This window comes from Elgaria multicarinata, chromosome 1, assembly GCF_023053635.1.
Source record: "Elgaria multicarinata webbii isolate HBS135686 ecotype San Diego chromosome 1, rElgMul1.1.pri, whole genome shotgun sequence".
In the NCBI taxonomy this organism is placed as follows: domain Eukaryota; kingdom Metazoa; phylum Chordata; class Lepidosauria; order Squamata; family Anguidae; genus Elgaria; species Elgaria multicarinata.
The window spans coordinates 4,032,270-4,056,517 of NC_086171.1; the positions used below are offsets into that span (position 1 = coordinate 4,032,270).

Here is a 24,248-nt window from a genome sequence, read left to right on the forward strand (position 1 = left end):
CAATCCTTTTCCACTGAAACGTACAGCTCCACCTCATCTGTAGGCCCAGAGGTCACCCGCCCAGCAAGTAGGATTGGTGCTCATTCACCCCAACACTGCCCACCGTAATTGTTCTTCGCTAAAGATTTCAGCATTTCCTTTTTAAGCCCTTTACAGTCACAAAAATGTCCCCCGTCCCGGACTTCTCCCCTTTTTCCTCCTTTCCCCCCCTCCCCCTCCCTCATTTATTTATTTTTTTAGTCAAACCCAAACAAACAAAGAAAAATAACCCTAACGAGTCCACCTGCTAGGCGAGCAGCTCCGTCACACCACAGAGCTGACCTCGGCGGGGGCGTTCAAGTTCTCCGCCACATCCACCCTCTCGATGGCCACCAGGGCTGTGCACAGGGCGTCCAGTGTGGCCCCCTCCTTGGCTGACCAATCAGAGAGCAGGGTGTGGGCCGGGGCTTCCCCCCTGCCAAAGGCCGCAATGGTTTCCTCCTCGTAGCCCAGGTGGTCGGCCAGGCAGCGCCAGTCTTTGCCGTGGGCCGGGGTCTGCAGCAGCTGCTCCACTTCTTCCTGTTTATGGGGCATGAGGTTCGCGTACAGCCGGGGTTCCACCTTGTGCACTGTTTGGGGAGAGGCAGGGGGGGAGGCAGGGTCAAAGAGGGTGCCGTTGACCTAAGGGAGCTACAGCATTTCCCTGGCGTGGCCTGGATTTTGCACAGGAGAAAAACAGCGGGGGCCCTTGCAACAAATTACTGTGCTGTGGAGTGTTTCTGTTCAGAGTTCCACACATGCCAATCGTAGAATCGTAGAATCATAGAATAGCAGAGTTGGAAGGCGCCTACAAGGCCATCGAGTCCAACCCCCTGCTCAATTGTTTTCCCCCACCCTGGAATTTTGGACCCTTTGGTGGGGAGAGGTTGGATAGGGTGTCCCTATGAAAAGGAGGGCAGGGCTCCTGCATCTTTAACAGTTGTATTGAAAAGGGAATTTCAGCAGGCTGTCATTTGTATATATGGGGAACCTGGTGAAATTCCCTCTGCGTCACAACAGTTAAAGCTGCAGGTGCCCTGCCCTCTTTTAAATCTGGTCACTCTAGTATAGCTCCTGCAGCTTTAACTGTGGTGATGAAGAGGGAATTTCACCAGGTTCTCCATATATACCAATGACACCTGCTGAAATTCCCTTTTCAATACAACCGTTAAAGATGCAGGAGCCCTGCCCTCTTTTTCATAGGGTCACCCTAAATAAATGGGATTGAAAGAGGTCACCCTACCTATGAAAAGGAGGACAGGGCTCCTGCATCTTTAACAGTTGTATTGAAAAGGGAATTTCAGCAGGCCGTCATTTGTATATATGGGGAACCTGGTGAAGTTCCCTCTTCGTCACACCAGTTAAAGCTGCAGGCGCCTGCCACGACACAGGCTCTATACCACAGGCCTGTCCGCGGACACTCTCTGCTCAAGCTAAGCGCCACTACGTTATGAGCATGAGGTGAGGGACAAACACCACCTTTCTACAAACTATGTGGAGAAAGGGATTAAACAGGAATGATTTCAGGAATAAAATAATGCGCTGTGAATTATATGTGCTGATGGTGAATTAATGTCAGAACGGGTGTTATATGTATATAACTGCAGATGATAAATGCTAAGGAGACACATGGGATTTTTGTGGCTTGGGACCGCAGTACCTGACAGAACGCCTCTCCCGACATGAACCTACCCATACACTGCGCTCAACATCTAAGGTCCTCCTCCGAGTGCCGACTCCGAGGGAAGCTCGGAGGATGGCAACAAGGGAGAGGGCCTTCTCAGTGGTGGCCCCCCGACTGTGGAATGATCTCCCCGATGAGGCTCGCCTGGCGCCAACGCTGCTATCTTTCAGGCGCCAGGTCAAGACTTTTCTCTTCTCCCAGGCATTTAACAGCATTGAACAACGCTGAACCCAGAACCGTTGTTTTTTTAAATGGATACTGTTGTTTTTATACCGTTGTTTTTATGTTTCCAATGGTTTTTAAATTTTGTATACTTTTTAATGTTTGCTGTTTTAACTTTTGTGAACCGCCCAGAGAGCTTTGGCTGTGGGGCGGTGGTAAATGTAATTAACTAACTAACTAACTAACTAACTAACTAAATTCACCACCCCACTGATATTGGAGCCACCAGCCTCCACCGTATTCTACCCAAATTGCACTCCAGAACGTGACTCACAACCTGCAATGCTAATACTCCAAGAAGAACCTCACCACGAGATTTTTCGAAGCATGTCAGTCAGCTTTAAGTGACACGGCCAAATCCTACCAGGGTGTCTCCTCTCCCTTACTGTTTTTACTGTTTTTATCTTTTGTAAACCGCCCAGAGAGCTTTGGCTATGGGGCGGTATATAAATGTAACAAACAAACAAACAAACAAACAAACAAATAAATAAATAAATACATGTTGTGGTAGTAAAACAAATTGAATAAAAATTTATTTCAATGTTCACAAACTTTGTTTCATAATAAAACTTTTCAGACCCTTGTTAAAACTTCTCATCCTATCCTTTCTCTCTTCTCATACACACTTTCCTTTCTCTCACACCTTCACTCTTGAACTTTCTTTATTATCAGGATTGTATAATATATACCAGCTGCACACTACACTCAAAAGACAACCCTCTCTACCCTGATCCTCTAATTCTCTCCAGAACCAAAGTACTTCAAAAACACCTCCCCCTTATCAACGCAGTCATTCCCTTATATACCTTCCTCCCCACTCCTAAGGTATTCAGTCTCCCCCAACTCAGGTCAACATTTTAAACACAATAGACTTACAAATCTTAGACATACATTAGGGAACTGACTTGTGGGGTGTAACGCCACAGTGCCCTGCCCTCTTTTAAATCTGGTCGCTCTAGTATAGCTCCTGCACTTTAACAGTTGTGAGGAGGAGGGCATTTCACCAGGTGCTGCATGCATACGAATGATACCTGCTGAAATTCCCTTTTCTATGCAACTGTTAAAGATACAGGAGCCCAGTCCTCTTTTCCATAGGGTCACCCTAAGGTTGGATGCATTTGTGCCCATTCCCAGCTAAAATCTTTGTTTTCCTCACTGATATCTCATTTCTGTCCCTGGAGACGTTTTAAAATTGCTTCTCAGTTTGAACCAGGAAATCACCTAGCCGGACAATGAGATCTCGGTACAGCGAATGCCACACCCGTACCACTTTCTGCAACTGTGCAGAGTTGCAGAATACACCTAACCCTGCTGCACGCCCCCTTTCACGCTTGGGACGAACCGAGGGCGCGGCCCCGTACCTTTGCTGAGAGGGCGGTGTTCCTGGAGGCTGTGTGTGTCAAGGAAGACCCCGCTGTCACTGTGAAGCTTCTCGCCTTCCGGGGAAGTTGCCATCTCTCCGGCCCGGGCCTTGGCTAGCTGATGTTTCTGCTTACACGTGGTCCAGCTGCAGCCAAACCAAGAGGGGAAAGAGGTTATGGAGGAGAGCGGTAAAGGGAGAGCTCAAGCTGAGACACTGCCCCCACCCCCCATTCTCAGCTCTCCTTCCTTCCCTCCCTCCAAACCATAATGCACGCCCGGGCAATGCAGAGATTCTAACTGTTGGTGCAAAATGGGTTGGGGACAGGTGGCAGGGAGCTCTCCAAGCACATCTGTGCTTTAGAAAATGCCAGCGTGTGTGTGGAGAGAGAGAGAGAGAGAGAGAGAGAGAGAGAGAGAGAGAGAGAGAGAGAGAGAGAGAAGAATCTCTGCTTTTCTCCGCAGGCTCTCAAAGGCCGGGATAATGAGCCCGCATCGATTCTCTTCCCTGCTGGCATCTCAAGACAGATGGCCCTGAAAGGTCGGGCCGCCGAGGGAGGAATGTCTGCCTCAGCAGAGTGGGAAACAGCTGGGTTGGGGAATGGGCAGGCGGAGGGGGGGGCAGGAATGGGATTTGGTCTTAAGAACATAAGAAGCACCCTGATGCTGGATCAGACCAAGGGTCCATCTAGTCCAGCACTCTGTCCACGCAGCGGCCAACCAGCCGTTGGCCAGGGACCAACAAGCAGGACATGGTGCAACAGCACCCTCCCGCCCATGTTCCCCAGCAACTGGTGCACACAGGCTTACTGCCTCAAACACTGGAGGTAGCACACGACCATCAGGGCTAGCAGCCATGGATAGCCTTCGCCTCCAGGAATTTATCCAACCCCCTTTTAAAGCCATCCAAATTGGTGGCCATCCCTACATCTTGTGGGAGTGAGTTCCATAACTTAACTATGCGCTGTGTGAAGAAGCACTTCCTTTTATCTGACCTGAATCTCCCACCGATCAGCTTCATGGGATGACCCAATTGGGTTCAAGTATTTTGAGAGAGGGAGAAAAATGCCTCTCTCTCCACATTCTCCACACCATGCACAATTTTGTACACCTCTGTCATGTCTCTCCTTAGCCTCCTTTTTTGGAAGCTAAACAATCCCAGTTGATGTCACCTTCCCTCATAAGGGAGATGCTCCAGTCCCTTAATCATTTGGCTTGCCCTTTTCTGCACTTTTTCCAGCTCTATAATATCCTTTTGGGGTTGGCAAGAGCAAAAGAGAGAGCTGAAACGGGTGGCCTATGCAGGCAGGTCGGTGTACGTAGGAACCGGGATGGAGAGCAGGGAGTCAAGGAGAAACCCATTGTTCTATCCAATGGGTTGGGTCTGGGCCGAATCGTATTTAGAGTAGACCCATTGGAAGCCACGGCTAACTTGAGTCCCATGGATTTCAGTCAGTCTGCCCCAAGTAGGACTAAGTCTAGATCCAGCCTGCGGGAAATGACCTACGTGGCATCAGAGCCACGTTGCCTTCCTCTTTTGGTGTGGCTGTAGCCAAGCAATTGACATGCACATGTGAACCAGCACGGAAGAGTGTTGTTGGCTTTAGACAGGTTCACCACGACGCGCTCTCGGGGCTCCTTAACAGATGCACCTTCCTGTAGCAGAGGGCCTGGACGAAAGAGGCTTCCTCCAGTAACCCAAATGCCATGTATGGAACATGCCCTGGAGGGCTGCTCCCTGGGAAGCCTGTTCCCATGGTGCACACTGTAGGATGACCTTTGCCCATACGACAACCTGAGCATGTGAACTTGTGTAGTGCCATTAGTGTACATGACCATGAAGTCTGGATTCACGCCGGGGCTTCTGCCACTGACTTACTACATAAACTTGGTCATGTTGCTTTGTTCGGTCCCTCCCCTTCCCCTTCTCTGTCTCCCCCTTCCTCCTTTTCCCTGGTGGATTGCACTTGAATCTCAGACAGTAAAGTTGCCTTCCCAGAACGTCGTTGAGCTTTTCTACGCAAGGCATTTATTGTGCACTCCTCATTCCCTACTCACAGTTATTTACGGGTTCTTTAGACAACATGACCCTCAGTTTTGCTTCTGGGACTCAAGAGGAAAATGCAGTATTATTTAGGAAAGTAAAAGAAAACACCTTTTCCACTTGTATATGTGTGCTATTCTGCTACACCACAGTGCCACCTAGAGGTTATGTAGTGGAAAAGCACTAATGGAAACCCTCTTCGCTGTAGTGCTCAGATCTCATTTCTGTGACGAAACTGAAAGTAGATACAGGGGATTAACAGCCTCGTGTAGAAAAGCCCATTGTCTAAGACCGGGGTTGGGCCTTCATATGTTTTGGCCTGGACCTTCTATCATCCCTAGCCATCGTAGCCAATGGTGATGGATGATGGGATGGCTGAAACAGCATGGCTGGCTGAGGCATGCTGACAGTTGTAGGGCTTTTTTCTGTCTAAACAGGCATAGGAACGCACCCTTAAGCTCCTATTGCCAGTAACTAAGTCTTAGGAGAGGTGTTTCAACTCTGAAAGATTGCGCAAAGCTGAGGCAAGAGGGACGTGGCCATTGGGGCACCTCCACAGGGCCAGACTGGATCTTTGGTAAACTAGATTTCGCTCACAGGCCTGAGATCAACGCCCCTGTCCTACATGCAAAGCAGGTCTCTACCGCCAAGTTACCTTGCTGCCACTTTAGCGTACTGTAGAATGAGCGTCAGGAAAAGCAAACCTCACCTCGCTTTCATCAATGTAGACAACCATGGCAAATTGGCCATAGAAGAAAACCCTACCACTTGATCATAGAATCATAGAATCATAGAATAGCAGAGTTGGAAGGGGCCTACAAGGCCATCGAGTCCAACCTCTTGCTCAATGCAGGAATCCACTCTAAAGCATCCCTGACAGATGGTTGTCCAGCTGCCTCTTGAAGGCCTCTAGTGTGGGAGAGGCCACAACCTCCCTAGGTAACTGATTCCATTGTCGTACTGCTCCAACAGTCAGGAAGTTTTTCCTGATGTCCAGCCGGAATCTGGCTTCCTTTAACTTGAGCCTGTTATTCCGTGTCCTGCACTCTGGGAGGATCGAGAAGAGATCCTGGCCCTCCTCTGTGTGACAACCTTTTAAATATTTGAAGAGTGCTCTCATGTCTCCCCTCAGTCTTCTCTTCTCCAGGCTAAACATGCCCAGTTCTTTCAGTCTCTCTTCATAGGGCTTTGTTTCCAGACCCCTGATCATCCTGGTTGCCTTCCTCTGAACACGCTCCAGCTTGTCTGCGTCCTTCTTGAATTGTGGAGCCCAGAACTGGACGCAATACTCTAGATGAGGCCTAATCAGGGCCGAATAGAGAGGAACCAGTACCTCACGTGATTTGGAAGCTATACTTCTATGAATGCAGCCCAAAATAGCATTTGCCTTTTTTGCAGCCATATTGCACTGTTGGCTCATATTCAGCTTGCGATCTACAACAATTCCAAGATCCTTCTTGTTTGTAGTATTGCTGAGCCAAGTATCCCCCATCTTGTAACTGTGCATTTGGTTTCTATTTCCTAAATATAGAACTTGGCATTTATCCCTATTAAATTTCATCCTGTTGTTTTCAGCCCAGCACTCCAGCCTATCCAGATCCCTTTGAAGTTTGTTTCTGTCTTCCAGGGTATTAGCTATCCCACCCAATTTTGTGTCATCTGAAAATTTGATCAGCGTTCCCTGCACCTCCTTGTCCAAATCATTAATAAAAATGTTGAAGAGCACTGGGCCCAGGACTGAGCCCTGCGGTACCCCACTCGTTGCCTCTCCCCAGTTTGAGAAGGTTCCATTGATAAGTACTCTTTGAGTCCGATTCTGTAGCCAACTGTGAATCCACCTAATAGTTGTTCCATCTAGCCCACTTTTAGCTAGTTTGTTAATCAGAATGTCATGTGGTACTTTGCTGAAGTCAAGATATATGACGTCCACAGCGTTCCCACGGTCCACAAGGGAGGTTACCTTATCAAAAAATGAGATCAGATTTGTCTGACAGGACTTGTTCTTGACAAATCCATGTTGGCTTCTAGTGATCACCGCATTGGTTTCAAGGTGTTTACAGATTGACTTCTTTATCATCTGCTCCAGAATTTGCCCAGGGATGGATGTTGGACTGACTGGTCTGTAGTTCCCAGGTTCAGTCGGCCATCTGCGTTGGGGCGGCCTCAGTAGATTAGGAGCGTGTGACAAGAGGACGTGGGGGAACACAAGTCAGGGATGCCATTTTCAGCGGCAGCTCTGGGTTCCTGATGATAAGCAGTTCCTTACTTAGAACATGCACATTTGCGATGAAAGCACCCCGTGCGTGCTGCAATGTTGCAGAGGGGCGGGGCACACGGGAAGTTCTGCTGCCTAAAATGTGCGCGTTGCAAGGAGGGAACTGCTGACGATCAGGAACTCGGGGCTGCCGCTGAAAATGGTACCCCTGCGCTGCTGCGTAAAAGGGGTGTGTGGAGGCGGCTGGCGGCCGGTTGCGTACAGGAAGATCCCGCTCCGTGGGTGCTCAGCACCAGCGGGCCGAAAGGGGAACAGACCCGGCCCGGAAGCTGACGGAGCGTCCGTTTCTCCATCTCACCCGCAGACTTGGAGGTAGGCCGAGGGTGACATATTGCAACCGTTTGTGAGGAGACAGACTGCTAGGCAGAAGGTTTTGGCAACGGTGGCAAAAGCTCAATCTACAGAGCAACAGCAGGAGGGTCTTCGGCTCGGGGTCCGTCCAGTGTGAGAGGAATATAAAGAGCGCAGCCGTGTGGGGGAGAGACGGCTCGGAGGGAAATAAATCCGCTCCGAAAGCAGGCACAAAGAAGGGGCTTTGCGCTTTCCAATAGAACAGCAAGTGGCTGGGAATCCTTTCAGCGAAGGGCCCATTAATCTCAGCCTCCCTCACTGGCGCGGAGAAGAGGCCGGCCTAATCTCGCCCGGCGGAGCCCAGAGCGGGGCTTAATCCTATTCAGGAGCTGGTCCCCAGCAGCGAGCCTGGCGCAGCGGGGGACGCTCCGCCTCGGCCTGCTGCAAAGAATGCCAGTGTGTGTGTGTGTGTGTGTGTGTGTGTATGGGGAGGGGGGTGCTGGCGTTTGGCGAGGCGTCGTTTTATGGCTCCGTTGACACTTGCTCCCTTGCCGGCACAAAGACCAAATCCGCACCTGTGTGGCTGATCCGGCACTCTGCTTCCTGCTGCTAGCTTGGGCAGCGACCGAGTTAAGAACGTCAGAAGAGCCCTGAGGCTGGATCAGACCAAGGGTCCGTCTAGTCCAGCGCTCTGTTCACCCAGGGGCCAACCAGCCGTCGTCCAGGGACCAACATGGTGCAACAGCACCCTCCCGCCCATGTTCCCCAGCAACTGGTGCACACAGGCTTACTGCCTCGGATACTGGAGATAGCACACAGCCTTCAGGGCTAGTAGCCATGGATATAGCCTTCGCCTCCAGGAATTTATCCAACCCTCTTTTAAAGCCATCCAAATTGGTGGCCGTCACCACATCTTGGGGTAGCGAATTCTATAGTTTAACTCTGCGCTTCCTTTTGTTAGTCCTGGATCTCCCACCCATCAGCTTCATGGGAGGACCCCGTTGGGTTCTAGTATTATGGGAGAAGGAGAAAAATGTCTCCCTCTCCACATTCTCCGCACCAGGCATCATTTTGTACCCCTCTATCAGGTCTCCCCTTAGCCTCCTTTTCTCCAAGCTAAGCCCAGTTGTTGTAACCTTCCCTCCTAGGGGAGAGGCTCCAGCCCCTGGGTCATTTCAGTTGCCCTTTTCTGCACTTTGCCCAGCTCTATAATATGCTTTTTTAGGTTTTGGACGAGATGCTCCCACCTCCCTCCACAAGCCCAGCTCCTGACCGCCACTGCCGCCCCCTCCTCCTCCTCCTCTCTCCTCCTGGCTTGCTTCCTTGGCAGGCAGAGAGGACCAGGTAGAAAGCAGGCCGGCTGCGGTGTCTCCTGCCCCTCCTTCTCACCACTATTACTGTCTGGGCCAGAGCGAGAGGCAGGGGAACAAGCCCCTTGCAAGGGTGAAGCGGGGCAGCAAGTCCAGGGTGCTCTTGCCGGTGTGGTGGGGGCCCTCGGCAGGGGCCTGGCCTTGCCCACCCCTGACCTGGGCTCTGAGCTTGTGGGTGGGTGATTAAGCCCACCTGAGACACGTACACACAGGCCCACCTCCTCAGAAATCGCCCTCATCGCTAGATACCTGGTCCTTTTCGCTGGAGATGGCGGCGATTGAACCCCGGGGCATGCCACAGGGAGCAAGCGCTCTCTAACGGAAGGGTGGACCCTTCCCACCAAGGACTACGTGGTCTTCCAACATGGGCCAAATATAGCAGAATCCCGGAGACATCTTTAATTAGAAATGATGGAATGAACGTTTGGTGTGTGTTTTTCCCCTTGAGCAAAGAGCTTCCACAGAGTCAAGAGGCAGATTCCCTGCAGCGAGAAAACTAGTGTATCAGGGAAAAGACGAGGCAACCAGAGTTCTTCCTACCATACCAGGGGCCTACGCAAGGGAGGCTGGTGACTCTGATGACAGTGGGGCAGTGAATCCACTCCAGGTTTCAGTCAGAACTAGACAGAACTCTAAAGGAGCTCTATCCAAGGTGCTTCTTTTAGAGTTCTGGCTGAAACCCAAAGCGGATTCACTACCCCAGTGCTCTTGGAGCCACCAGCCTCCATTCGCCCTGTGTGCAGGGAATATCTGATCATGTGACTCCCTACCGGCTGTCTGAAGTGGTACAGTCCTGGCATGCTATAGGATACTATAGTATACTAGAGTTACATGTTTTCTCTTACAGTGCACAGGACTGAGGGCCCTATTATGGGATTCCCTTCTTTGAACTTCCCTCCTATCTCAGTTTCCCTCCACCTTACACCCTCCAGAAGTGTTGGACTCCAACGCCCTGCATGGCTGGGGCATGATGGGCATTGTAGTCCAACACACCTGGAGGCCGCCAGGCTGGGGAAAGCCGCCCCGTCCCTCCCAGCCCCCACCAGATGTACCATTTGAAGGCCACGTAGGCGAGGAGTCCCACCACCACAGCCGCCAGGATGGAGCAGTAGACAGGGATGATGTTCTTGCTGTTGTCCTCAGCCAGTGGAGGGACGAACTCCGAGGTGGAGGAGTTGGGGGGGACGCTGCCTTCCGAGTCCAGAAGCGGCGTCCTTTTCGGGAACGTCTTCCGGGTCTCTCCCTCGGTGCGCTTCAGGATCTGCAGCTCCTTTTCTGCACAAATAGACGCAACCGACATGGGTAAATCATAGAATCATAGAATTGTAGAGTTGGAAGGGGCCTACAAGGCCATCGAGTCCAACCCCCTGCTCAGTGCAGGAATCCATCTTAAAGCATCCCTGACAGATGGCTGTCCAGCTGCCTCTTGAAGGCCTCTAATGTGGGAGAGCCCACCACCTCCCTAGGTATAGAATGCGGAAGCCAGCTAGGGTGGCTGCATGCCCTCTTTCACAGTCCTCTAGTTGAAGGGCTGCCAGACAGTGCCGGCTCCAGGTGTTGGCGGACCCATGGGCACGTTACAATGAACAGGCCCACTCTCTCCCTCCCTGGGTCTACCTTCCCAACATCATGGTCGCCACCTGCTCTTCCTCTTCCTCCTCCTCCTTCTCCTCCTCCTCATTGCTCCCACTTGCTTGCTTGACAGACAGGGAGACATTTTGCAAGGAGTCCGTCTGGTGTAGCGGCTAAAGTGTTGGACTGGGTGTCGGGAGATCCGGGTTCTAGTCCCCACGCGGCCATGGAAGCCCACTGGGTGACTTTGTGCCAGGCACAGACTCTCAGCCCAGCCTACTTCGCAGGGTTGTTGTTGTTGTGAGGATAAAATGGAGAAGAGGAGGATTATGTATGCCGCCTTGGGTTCCTTGGAGGAAGAAAGGCAGAATATAAATGCAAAAATCAATCAATCAATCAATCTCTGCTCCTCCTTTTCAACTCAACTGTTGCCTGGGCCAGTCTGAGAGGCACATGAACAAGCAGGTTGCAATGATGAAGGGGAGAAGCAGGTCCTGGAGGCTCTTGGCGGTGGGCCCCTATTGGGGTGCGGGGCTCTTGGCAGATGTAGGGTGACCCTATGGAAAGGAGGACCGGGCTCCTGTATCTTTAACAGTTGTATAGAAAAGGGAATTTCAGCAGATGTCATTTGTATGCATGTAGCACCTGGTGAAATGCCCTCTTCATCACAGCAGTTATTATTATTTTTATTATTATTATTAATAATGATAACAACAATAAATTTATTTCTTACCTGCCTCCCCATCCTGATCGAGACAGGGAACAACAATAAGTATAAAATTCAAATAATACTGATTAAAAAACATTGTTAAAACTTCCTTAAAGACATACTACAAGCATCCTAAAATAATAATAATAAAGTAATAATAATAATAATAATAATTTACTGCATTTATATCCTGCTTTTTTTCCTCCAAGGAAGCCAAGACAGCGTACATAATCCTCCTCCTCTCCATGTTATCCTCACAACAACAACCCTGTGAGGTAGGTTGGGCTGAGAGTCTATGGCTGGCCCTACCTAGCATGACCAGACACAAAAGAGGGCAGGGCTCCTGCAGCTTTAACTGCTGCGACGAAGAGGGAATTTCACCAGCTGCTGCAGGCATGCAAATGACACCCGCTGAAATGGTTCAAGAAACAGAAGCCCTGGCCTCCTTTCCATATAGTCACCTTAGACTGATCATAGAATCATAGAATAGCAGAGTTGGAAGGGGCCTATAAGGCCATCGAGTCCAACCCCCTGCTCAAGGCAGGAATCCACCCTAAAGCATCCCTGACAGGTGGCTGTCCAGCTGCCTCTTGAAGGCCTCTAGTGTGGGAGAGCCCACAACCTCCCTTGGTAACTGATTCCATTGTCGTACTGCTCTAACAGTCAGGAAGTTTTTCCTGATGTCCAGCTGGTATCTGGCTTCCTTTAACTTGAGCCCGTTATTCCGTGTCCTGCACTCTGGGAGGATCGAGAAGAGATCCTGGCCCTCCTCTGTGGGACAACCTTTCAAGTATTTGAAGAGTGCTATCATGTCTCCCCTCCATCTTCTCTTCTCCAGGCTAAACAGGCCCAGTTCTTTCAGTCTCTCTTCATAGGGCTTTGTTTCCATTATTACCCTGCTTCCAAAGGATTCGCCTCCATTTTGAAGTGCTGTCCAGTCCAGGCCTGGTTTAAAAGTAAAGCCCCATAACACACGAGCTCAGAGGGGGCTCGGAGTTGCCCATCAAGAGCACCTGGACAGCAGAGCAAACAAGGCACCCAGCTCACCTGTGCCACAGTCTTCCACGCTATGGCGAGATGTCTCCGATTTCTATTTAAATTGTAGTACTGATTTCTGAATCTGCATCCGTCCATATAAATCAGCCAACATAACTTTTATGCAAATTGGCGTCCCCCTTTCTCATCATTTTGGGTGTGGCACATCCTCTTTTGGGTAGGGTGGGGGCAATTCGTAAATGGCCACCCTAAAGCCGAGTTGCAATTCAGCAAGCGCTGTTGATGCGCAACCCCAGTTTATCTCACGAGAGGCAAGAGAGGAGAAATTACTACAGCGGTAGATTTCAAAGCGAGGGTTTAAAAAAAAGAAAAAAAGAGGGAGGGAGAAGACACAGCACACGGAAGCAAGCAGGAACGAATCCCACTTTCTGGTTTTGCACTTCTCGTGGAATATCCAAAGCAGGAATTGCCACAGGTTTAGGTGACCCTATGGAAAGGAGGACTGGGCTCCTGTAACTTTGCAAGCTGTATACAAAAGGGCGTTTCAGCAGGTGTATCGGGTCTTTCGTATCTAATCACAAGGGCAGGGCTCCTGCAGCTTTCACTGTTGTGATGAAGAGGGAGTTTCACCAGGTCCTGCATGCATACCAATGACACCAGCTGAAATTCCCTTTTCTATGCAACCAGCAGGAGCCCTGCCCTCCTTTCCATATGGTCACAATGAAATGCACAAACTCCAGACGTGCATATAATTAACACATTACACTTACGGCAAAGTCCTGATTTGGGCATTACACAGGAAAAAGAGTTGGTGTGAGTCTCTCGCACTTCCTTTCCCCCCAACACTTGTAAGTTAACGGCCATCCTAAATGTTAGATATTTTATGAGTTAAAACCCATATGGTGAACGTCTTGACCATGGATATTCGTTCTGCCCTGTTCCAGTGGAAACTGTGACTCTGGGTGTGAAGGTGAAATGAGGCCATACATGTGAAGCGACTGCAAAAAGCCGAAGTGGTGTGTGCACGCGTGTGGAATCCTCTCCATCATTAAGCATGACGAAATGGTCATGAGGTCTATACGGGGGTGGAGAGAGGGTTATGAATTGGGAAAATATTTGATCTGTCTGTTTGGCTGCCTTGGAGTTGAAAAGCTTTCAGGGAATGACTAATGGGGCAGCCTTTGAAGATGGTCCGGAAGCTGCAGCTTGTGCAAAATACAGCGGCCAGATTGATAGCTGGAACAGGGAGGTTTGAGCATATAACTCCGATTCTGGCCCGCTTGCATTGGCTGCCTATACGTTTCCAAGCCCAATTCAAGGTGCTGGTCTTAACCTATAAAGCCCTACATGGCTTGGGACTGCGATACCTGATGGAACGCCTCTCCCGACATGAACCTACCCTTACACTGCGCTCAACATCTAAGGTCCTCCTCCGAGTGCCGACTCCGAGGGAAGCTCGGAGGATGGCAACAAGGGAGAGGGCCTTCTCAGTGGTGGCCCCCCGACTGTGGAATGATCTCCCTGATGAGGCTCGCCTGGTGCCAACATTGTTATCTTTTCGGCGCCAGGTCAAGACTTTTCTCTTCTCCCAGGCATTTTAACAGCATTTAACAACGTTAAGTTTGTTTTTAATGGACCCCAGAATTGTTGTTTTTAAATGGATACTGTTTTTGTACTGTTTTTTATGTTTTTGATGGTTTGTAAATTTTGTATACTTTTAATGTTTACTATTTTTAATTGTTGTAAACTGTCCAGAGAGCTTCAGCTGTGGGGCGGCATATAAATGTAATAAAATAAATAAATAAATAAATAAATAAATATGGCTATGGCTGTCATTCAATATGCCGGAAAACCCTACAATATGGAATCTCAAAGTCTAGCGCCGATTCTTACACCCTGAAGAATCTCCAGGTCATTTAGGAAGGAGAGATTTTTATCTGTTTTTGCCTTGGATGTGGAAAATGGTACTGTGTACTTTGCTTACAACACCCACGATGAAAACGGGCTGTTGGGTGGCTCCCGCTGCCAAAATTCAGTGAAGAGAAACTGAGCTAATTTACTTCTTGCTGTCTGGGGATACTAGGAGTTGTAGTCCACCACATCTGGACAGCACCAGGACAGGGAGGAACTGGGAGGGTTACTGAATTCTGGTGCTCAAAACAAATTCCTGGGCTCAGAATTCTTTCATTCTAAAGGAGCTTCAAGATGTGGCTTTTATTGCGCAATCACTTTGCACAGAATTTTACGGTATGCGCAGAAATCTTCTATTTAAAACCCTCTCAAGTTTTCCCACCATTTCTTATGCCTCTTTTCTTACCAATGGGAAAAAAAATACATGTTCAGGCGGAGAAGATGGAATTGGTGCACCGTGTCTTTTGATTGAAAACTAGATTCTGCAAATCTCAAGTCTGCCCACTCTTGACCTTGAACATATTCAGGGGGCGCAGATTAACTCAAGGAATGAAACGTGCCCTATCAGTTTGACCAATACCCCCATTCCTTCTTCGCTTTGGTCTTTCCGGGTGCTTTCTGCTAACGCACCAACGTTTCCAAAATAAGACCCAGCTGAAGATGGCTTTGAGGGCGTGAAAGGAAACCTACTACATATACTGGAAAGCAGGGCTGGCCCTACCATAAGGCAAAGTGAGGCAGTTGCCTCAGGCAGCAAATGCTGGGAGGTGGCAGCGAGATGTTAGAGAACAGAGCTGTGGGCAACGTGGCCCTGAGTTAGCCTGCTGCCTTCATGGGGGTGTTGAGGATGTTGCAGCACTGCCTGTGTTGAAGGAAGAGTCAACATTGTACATGGAATGAGAGGGGGAGGCATTTTGCCTCTCACCTCAGGTTGCAAAATGTCTGCTGGAAGGACATGACCAGTACTGGCTCCAGGTTTTGGAGGCCCCTTGGGCCCTCCCTCTGTGAGTCAACCTTATCAGTGGCCCCTGCTGGCATGTGGGCCTTTGGCAAGGACACAACGGTTTACAGGGGTTGCGATGTGGGGAGGGATAACTGGTCTGTGAGGACCAGCTGGATGTACAAGGACAGGAAGGTCAAGAAACCTCTGCTTTCACCTCTTTCCTCACCCTCCCAGCTGAAATATTTTGCTGGACATTTTTAACCCTATGTATGCTTCCTTGGGAGTGCAGTGCACAGGTATAATGCAGCCAGTTTTCAGAGTAAATATGCATACGAGTTTGGCTGCACACTAAAGATTATATCCTCTTCACTCAAATTACTCCACATTAATGATGCTGGAATCGTCACAGAAAGAGATAAGCACTCTTCAAAGACTTAAAAGGTTGTCACACAGAGGAGGGCCAGGATCTCTTCTCGATCCTCCCAGAGTGCAGGACACGGAATAACGGGCTCAAGTTAAAGGAAGCGAGATTCCAGCTGGACATCAGGAAAAACTCCCTGACTGTTAGAGCAGTACGACAATGGAACCAGTGACCTAGGGAGGTTATGGGCTCTCCCACACTAGAGGCCTTCAAGAGGCAGCTGGACAACCATCCGTCAGGGATGCTTTAAGGTGGATTCCTGCATTGAGCAGGGGATTGGACTCGATGGCCTTGTAGGCCCCTTCCAACTCTGCTATTCTATGATTCTATGATTCTATGAAGGGAGCAGGTGTAGTCTCATAGCCCAGAGCATAAGCAGGGAAATCAAATTTTCTATTTCAGCCATGAACTTACTAGGTGGCCTCAAATAAGCTTGAGGGTACATTGAACTCTGCCCCCATGAGTTGTTCTTCTGCTCAAAATTGTTGCCTCCATTTTAACTGCCCATTTCTGGAGGAAAAGGGATGGGTACCAGAGGAGGCTGGTGGCTCAAAAGTCAGTGGGGTGGTAAGTCTACTCTGGGTTTCAGTCAGAACTAGTCAGAACTCTAAAAGAGCTAGACAAGGTGTGAAGGATTCTTCGCCCCACTGACATCAGAGGAACCAGCCTCCAGTGATGGGCAACGAGGATGATCAGAGCTCTGGAAACAAAGCCCTATGAAGAGAGATTGAAAGAACTGGGCATGTTTAGCCTGGAGAAGAGAAGATTGAGGGGACACATGACAGCATTCTTCAAATACTTGAAAGGTTGTCACACAGAGGAGGGACAGGATCTCTTCTTGATCCTCCTAGAGTTCAGGATGTGGAATCATGGGCTCAAGTGACAGGAAGCCAGATTCCGGCTGGACATCAGGAAAAACTTCCTGACTGTTAGAGCAGTACAGCAATGGAACCAGTTACCTAGGGAGGTGGTGGGCTCTCCCACACTAGAGGCCTGGTATAGACTGAGTAGAAATGGGGTGGTAGAATCCTAAGAGAGTTGAGCGGGCATGCCATTGCTCAACGCCCCCCCTCGTGAAAAATCCTCTGCAACTAGAAAAGTAGAACATCTAGGGATGAACGGTTGGAGAAAATGTGGGCTCTTGCTATGATGGCAAAACTAACGTACTATATTAGAACTGCTGAAAAAAGATAAAGAGGAAATACATTTGTAAAAAAAATATGGACATACTTTGCTTTATTCATTTCTGTAGATATAAAGCAATATATCCAAATATTCAATTTTGTTTTTCAGTGACTTGATTTAGTTATATATTAAAAAGTAGGGGAAAGGTAGCACATCGGGGAAACAGTTCTAGGCCTTACTGTTCTCCGTTGGACTAGTTTTCTACTTGCAGGGTGTGTTTGTTTCATTTCCGTACTGCCCAATAGTCAACGCTCTCAAGCTGAAGGGTTGTCAATAATAATAATAATAATAATAATAATAATAATAATAATAATAACAACAACAACAACAACAACAACAACAACAACATCCCAAAATACAAATTCACACCCTCAAACAGCAGTCTGAAGTGTTATAGTCCTCTTCAGGACTCTACCACATACAACATAGTTCAGACTTGGCTTGAAGCCTATATGCCCCAAACTGCTGTTTCGGGTTTTTTCTCAAAAAGACTGGATTCCGAATTGGTCGTAAGGAGCCCCTCGTTCCATGCCACGCTTCCCCCAAAATCATTTCAGGTTGTGGGAGCGAGGAACAGGGAGCAGAGGCTCAGGGAAGGGAAAATGTGTGTCCCGCGGGACGGCATCGTTCTCTGAGCGCCAGAGTCCCCATCGTATCGTTGACAGGAGACGGATTCCCCCCGCTGTTCTATTCTCTGCTCTCTCCCCCGCAAGACAAACATCGCACAAGGTCCCCCCCCCGTCTCATTTCAAGTCTCACCCGCGTCACCCCCACAGACGTGCACGCATCACCCGCCCCATGCTAAGAACAGGCAAAACCCACAAACCACACATCTTTCTTTAAAATGAATGAATGGATAAATAACGAAATAACCCTTTAGGATAAGAGATCCCACAGCAATGGGCAGACCAACCAGCCAAGGGAGTGTGTGTGTGTGTGTGTGTGTGTGTGTGTGTGTGTGTGTGTGTGACACAATGAAGGCTTCAAAAATTGCCACTGAACTTCCTACCCCCCTCCCTCTCTGCCACTGTAGCCCCCCCCTCCTTAATACACTGTGCTTGAGAAGGTTTCACAAGACACGCAGAGACCCCTCCCCAGACAAGTGGGATTAAAGACATGGACCTGGGACAAAAAGAAGATTAGGGGCAACCGAAGGAGACTGTTCTAGCAGACAAAAAAATGCAAGTGTTATTCTAAAACAAAGACCGAACGGCTGGAGAGGAGAGGGAGTGGGGTAGCTCTTTGGCAAATTAAGTTCACGATGGACTTCGATTCAGAGAGCCTGAACCACCACCGCGTCTCCTACTCCACCTCCTCCTCTAAAAACTCCTGCTTCAGGATGTGGGATTGCCCAGATGGCTGTTTCGGGATCTATTCAGGAGGAGGCCCGATCCTTTAACCGAGAAAAGCAATAACGTCTTTAAACGAACCAATGGTCTATTTCGGATTCGGTGCTTGCAGGCTTTGTGGTTGCACAGAGCTCTTGGGCACGTGGACTTGAAAGGGAACTTCTAGGGTACACCAAGAGCAAGACTAACAACAACGAAAACCAAAACTTATCGAAACCCAACCCAGAAACATTTAGGGGCCTGCTGGGAATTACAGGACTTTTTCTGTCTAAACCTGCATAGGGTTACGCCCCTAATGGGATTGTGCCCGAAGCAACTCCTTGCATCATCATCCCTGTCCATTGGCTATGCTGGCTGATGGGAGTTGCAGTCCGACAAAAGCAACAACCTATGCTATCTTTTCTGTCCACATCATACAAGCTTCGGCCATCACTATTGGTCTCTCTCTCTCTCTCTTTAAAAAACAACAACCCAGTAATTGTAGACTACCAGTAACAAATATAGACGCTGGTTTTACATGCGGTTTTACATGAGGTTGCGTCAACACAAGTCCAGTCGCCGTGGCTTGCCACGTGACAATTTTCTGCAGCCCTGCGAAGGACCAGTTTGGAATACAGTGTCCGCTTCGAGACTTATGGATGCACCATGCTTGAAGTTCAAAGGCAAGAAGAAATTATGAGCATCATCTGATGAGTGTTTTATAGCACGCTTGTTACTGGCCACGGGTCCTTCCGACGCCACCGTCAGCCTCCTGCTCCTTCTGCTAGTTTTTCCATCACAAAAAAAGGCCCGGAAAATCCGATTTTTTTTCTGGCTGTAACGAAACTTGCTGCCATTTCCCGCTGTGTGCAGGAGAAGCAGCAAGGTTAAAAACGCCCACTGAATGGGCCACGTGGTCATGGCTTGCTTCCTCTTCTTTCCCCGTGTGAAGAAAGAGGAAGCTGCTCGTGGTTATTGTGGGACAGAAGCAGGAGGCAAAGCGACGGGAGGGGAATGCGATTTCTGCCCCTGTCTGATGACGCTCTATATTTCCTCATCCTGTTTGTTTTTCTCTCCAAACCCCCACATGTGTTCACCCAATGTGTGAGAGCAGTGTGGGCCCACGCCTCCGTCCGCGCACTCTCTGACCATGCGCCCCTTCTCGGTGTGGATTCAGCGGCCCTATTAAGGGGCCTTATGCTTACCAACACTTGCAAGTCATAGAATCATAGAATAGTAGAGTTGGAAGGGGCCTACAAGGCCATCGAGTCCAACCCCCTGGTCAACACAGTCAATCTCCTCCACATGAGACAGGATCATGGGCCAATCAGAACTTCTGCCTCCCCTACTCACATGGAAGAGCTCTGCGCATGGAACTGATACGTGCGCCCCTTTATATGGCCGCCGGACAGGCAGCTGGCTCATTTAGCCACAGATGCTAATAATTGGATTAACGGTTCATTTGTCCTATGCACGGAACAAGAAGAAGGGCAAAAATCATTGATTCTCCCAGAGTGCAGGACACAGAATTATGGGTTCAAGATACAGAAAGCCAGATTCCAGCTGGACATCATCAGGGATGCTTTAGGGTGGATTCCTGCATTGAGCAGGGGGTTGGACTCGGTGGCCTTGTAGGCCCTTTCCAACGCTACTCTTCTATGATTCTATGAACTTCCTGCAAAGAAATTCAAGCTCTCAAACTCTGTACCCAATGCCGCCTTCTGTGGCCCGGCAGAATTGCACGCGCATTGCCCTGCCCATGCTCCAGTTCTCAGGAGGGCGCATTGTATCGACACCTTTGGCGGATCCCCGGGGGCCGTGCACTTGTACGTACCCATGCAGAGCGTGTCCGAAAGTGGGCTGCAGGCCTGGATCATGACCTCGTTCTCGCCGCACTCCCGCTGGCAGGCGAGGCAGGCTTCCGAAGCACTCTTCACCTCCGAGTAATAACCCTCGGGGCATTTCTGGCACACGGCGTCGGCACTAGGGCCGCAGGGCCTGGTGGCCCCGTAGCCTTCTGGGCACAGCTGGCAGGGGAGACACAGCCCGTTGCCCTCGCTCCCGTTTGCTGGAGGAAGGTAATGGCCCCGGGGACAGCTGGTGGCGCAGACCGTGTCGTGGGTGGGGGTGCACGCATCCTGCACCGGCACATGGCCGGGGCACTGCAAACACGGGCGGCAAGGCTCAGTGGTGCTGGCGACGGAAGAGAACGTCACGCCTGTCATGGAGAGAGACGTCGGTTATCATATATTCCCTATCGCACGGGTGGGGGGGGGGGAAGGAAACTCAAATATGTCCTTCCCTGGGGACCCTTGTGGACTCCCCTGATGGCCACACCCCTTTCCCCTAGCCCCACCCCTTCCCCCTCCCAGCCATCAATCATGAAATGTTGCCCCGGCTTTTGGACCATTTCCCCTCATTCTAAAGAGGCTGCAATGCCTCTGCTAAGGCTTAGTTGCTGGAAGGAAGAGCATTCAGCTAAAGTAGGAACTCCATGTAAGAAAGTAAGAACTCCATGTGCTCCGCCAAGTTCGCCCCTTTCTGTCAGAGGCTGATCTTACCACTGCAGTCCAGGCCCTGGTTCTTTCCAGACCGGACTATTGCAACCTGTTGCATACAGGGCTTCCCTTGAAGCCAATCCAACGCCTTCAGGCTGTACAAAATGCAGCAGCCAGGTTGGTCAAGGGGCTCCCGAAGTGGTCTTCTATCACTTTGGGGCTTCAAGAGCTCCCTTGGCTGCCGGTGGCTGCTAGGGTGCGCCACAAGGTCTTGTTGGCCATGTATAAAGCCCTGCATTGCTTGGGTCCTGGATACCTGAGCCCTCGCCTTTCTCCTGTGTCTCACCATTGGCAGACTCGCTCTCAGGAGCAGGGTGCCCTTGTGGTCCCCCGCTACAAATTGGATTGTGCGGGGGCCAGGGCTTTTTCAGTGGCTGGCCCCCGGTTATGGAACAATGTGCCCCTGGAGATTAGACAGGCTCCCCCTCTCAATTGCTTCAAACGCCTTTGTAAGGCATTTTTATTTTCACAAGAGTCTGGGGAGGGGGTGGTTTAAATTGGGGTTGAGGGCTTTTCATGGTTTGAGGGTGAGGGTTTTAATGGAATTGTCTTAATGTGGGTTGAGGGATTTAATGGAATTGTTTTATATGTGATTGTAAAGCGCCTCGATGCCAGAAATGGTGAGGCGCGCTATAAAAATATAAATAATAAATAAATAAATAGGCTGGGATTTGGGCGCCCCCCAACCCGTCTTTTGCCTTTGGCTCCACCCACTTTTGCATTGAGCCCCGCCCATCACTGGAATGGAGCCCCTGAGAGCTCCGCCGAAATTCTCGTTGGCCCTTGGACTGAAAGAGGGTTTGACGGCGATGCAGCAGCAATTCCGGTGCCTCTGGCTGAGAACGTTTTTTCCAGTCGCCGTCTACCTGAACCCTTTTTAAAACGGGAGATCCCAGGGATCAGATATCGGAGCCACCTCTGCCCTATAGAGAAAGGGAGGCTCCGTTCCCTTGCTGAGCGTGCCATTGTTGTTGTAGCTGGGCTCTTTCGCCTCTGGCAGCCTGCCCGGATCTCCCAGGATCCCCCAGCCCCGTGGCTTACAGCGAGCTCAGCGCAAACGTTTAAGAGCCAAAGAAAACTGGATGGATTCAGTTGGCATTCGTACTTCGCATTAGGAGTCGGAGTGCCTTCTCCCAGCTGCTGGAAGGAGGCCTCATCCAGACCAAGCAGGGTATTGCACTATGAAAGCAGTATATAAGAGGCAGGAGTCACATGACTGCTTTATAGCGGTATTGAAGTGCACTGACAACTGTTGGGGCCCATGGACACAGACCACGTGCCGCTTTCATAGTGCAATATCCTGCTTGGTGTACATTAAGGCTTTGTTACCAATGCACTAGTAGTTGCCTCCAAGCTGGACTACTGCAATGTGCTTTATGTGGGACTGCCCTTGAAGACGGTTCAGAAACTTCTATCGGTGCAAAACGTGGCCACTAACGGGAGCCAGAAAGTCTGAAAGTGTTTACAGCACTTTTGTGCCAGTTGCACTAGATCCTATTATACTTCCAGAACCAATTTGATGTCCTGGTGTCTCCAGGTGTTTGGGACTAACACGTTTAGCTGGGGAAAGGATGCAGAAAGAGAATTTCCCACGTTGATGGAACTTTCCAGCTGGGATTCTCCAGGGAATGTCCAGTAAAACGTGGGCCTATTTCGTACGATCAGAAAAAAGAAGTGGTTGAGGTTGTTCTGGCCTGCACCACTTCATACTGCAAAGGGGGGGGGGGGACACATTGCATTTTAAAATGTGCTCCCACATGAAAAGAAATTGAAACAAAAATGTGCGGCTCTTTGTATGGCTAAAACTAGTGCCTTAGAACAGGCCAGGTGTGCTGCTTCCCTGCGAGACAGTAAGGTGTGCATTCTTCAGTGGAGGCTGGTGGCTCTGACATCAGGGGGCGTTGAATCCGCTCCAGGAGTTCTTCAAGCTGCTTCTGCACCTTCAGGGTTCTGACTATTTCTGACTGAAACCTGGAGCAGACATGAACCTACCCGTACACTGTGCGCAACATCTAAGGTCCTCCTCCGAGTGCCTACTCCGAGGGAAGCTCGGAGGATGGCAACAAGGGAGAGGGCATTTTTGGTGGTGGCCCCCCGACTGTGGAATGATCTCCCCGATGAGGCTCGCCTGGCGCCAACATTGTTATCTTTCAGGCGCCAGGTCAAGACTTTTCTCTTCTCCCAGGCATTTAACAGCATTTAGCAACGCTAAGTTTGCTTTCTAACGGACCCCAGAACTGTTGTTTTTTAAATGGATGTTGTTGTTTTTATACCGTTGTTTTTATGTTTCCGATGTTTTTAAAATTTTGTATCCTTTTTAATGTTTACTGTTTTAATTTTTGTGAACCGCCCAGAGAGCTTCGGCTGTGGGGCGGTACATAAATGTAATAAATAAATAAATAAATAAATTCACCACCCCACTGATATTGGAGCCACCAGCCTCCACCGTATTCTACCCAAATTGCACTCCAGAACGTGACTCACAACCTGCAATGCTAATACTCCAAGAAGAACCTCACCACGAGATTTTTCGAAGCATGTCAGTCAGCTTTAAGTGACACGGCCAAATCCTCCCAGGGTGTCTCCTCCCCCCTTCCCGCCCCCCTGCCACACCCAGCGTCCCATACTCACTTTCTTGGCATGGTTCACATTTGGTGTTGGCGAGGCCACAGGGAACAGTAACCCCATAACCCGGAGGGCAGAGGTCACAGCAATCTCCAGCGGAGGTGGAATGCCCATTTTTGCAACCCTGATGGGCCAAAACCTGGAAAGATAAAAGCGACACAGGATGAGCCAGAGGGATCAAGGGCTGGGATAACTGCGAAATAATTTTGGCAGGAGCCAATTTGAGGTGTGTGTGTGGGGGGGGTTGTGGGGGGGGGGGAGAGATACACTTTCCTGTTTCCATCCTACATTCCAGATTGTCATTCGCCTGCCCGCCCTATGGCAGGGAACAGGGGACCCATTTCGATTTCCCCTTCGGCTGCTAAACTGGCCCCACCTCATGACCATCGCTCTCTCCCAATCGTCCACCATTTCGTCGTTTCCCCCCATTTCGATCTGCCTCTTCTACGGCTTCGTTATTGGCACGAGGACCTCGAAGCTCAAATAGGCTGCTGTTTTGTCCACGATCCTTCTGCCTTTAGCTACAGCCACCACCAGAATGCAGCCCCGGAGAGGTTTTCCGAAAACGCATTCGGCCCTTGAGCCAAAGGAGGTTCAACACCCTTGCTTTGGCGGTTGCATAAAGTGTCCAGCAGAATGGGGCTTCAGCACTTTGTGTAGCCCCTAACTCTTTCCCTGGGTCGGAATGATTTGGACGAGGAGGTGCAGGGAACGCTGATCAATTTGCAGATGACACA

General features: G+C 49.9%; 1 protein-coding gene across 1 annotated transcript in view; it reads right to left on the reverse strand.

Moving 5' to 3' along the window:
- Positions 1–273: 273 nt before the first annotated feature.
- Positions 274–24,248, reverse strand: part of LOC134413404 (tumor necrosis factor receptor superfamily member 16-like) — a 60,090-nt gene continuing 36,115 nt past the window's right edge. Inside the window, exons 2-6 of the mRNA XM_063147586.1 lie at positions 23,518–23,650; positions 20,163–20,546; positions 10,316–10,538; positions 3,286–3,431; positions 274–608 (exon numbers count right to left, since the gene is read on the reverse strand). Coding sequence (XP_063003656.1) covers positions 304–608; positions 3,286–3,431; positions 10,316–10,538; positions 20,163–20,546; positions 23,518–23,650 — 1,191 coding nt within the window. The 3' untranslated portion in view covers positions 274–303. The remainder of the gene's footprint in view (positions 609–3,285; positions 3,432–10,315; positions 10,539–20,162; positions 20,547–23,517; positions 23,651–24,248) is intronic.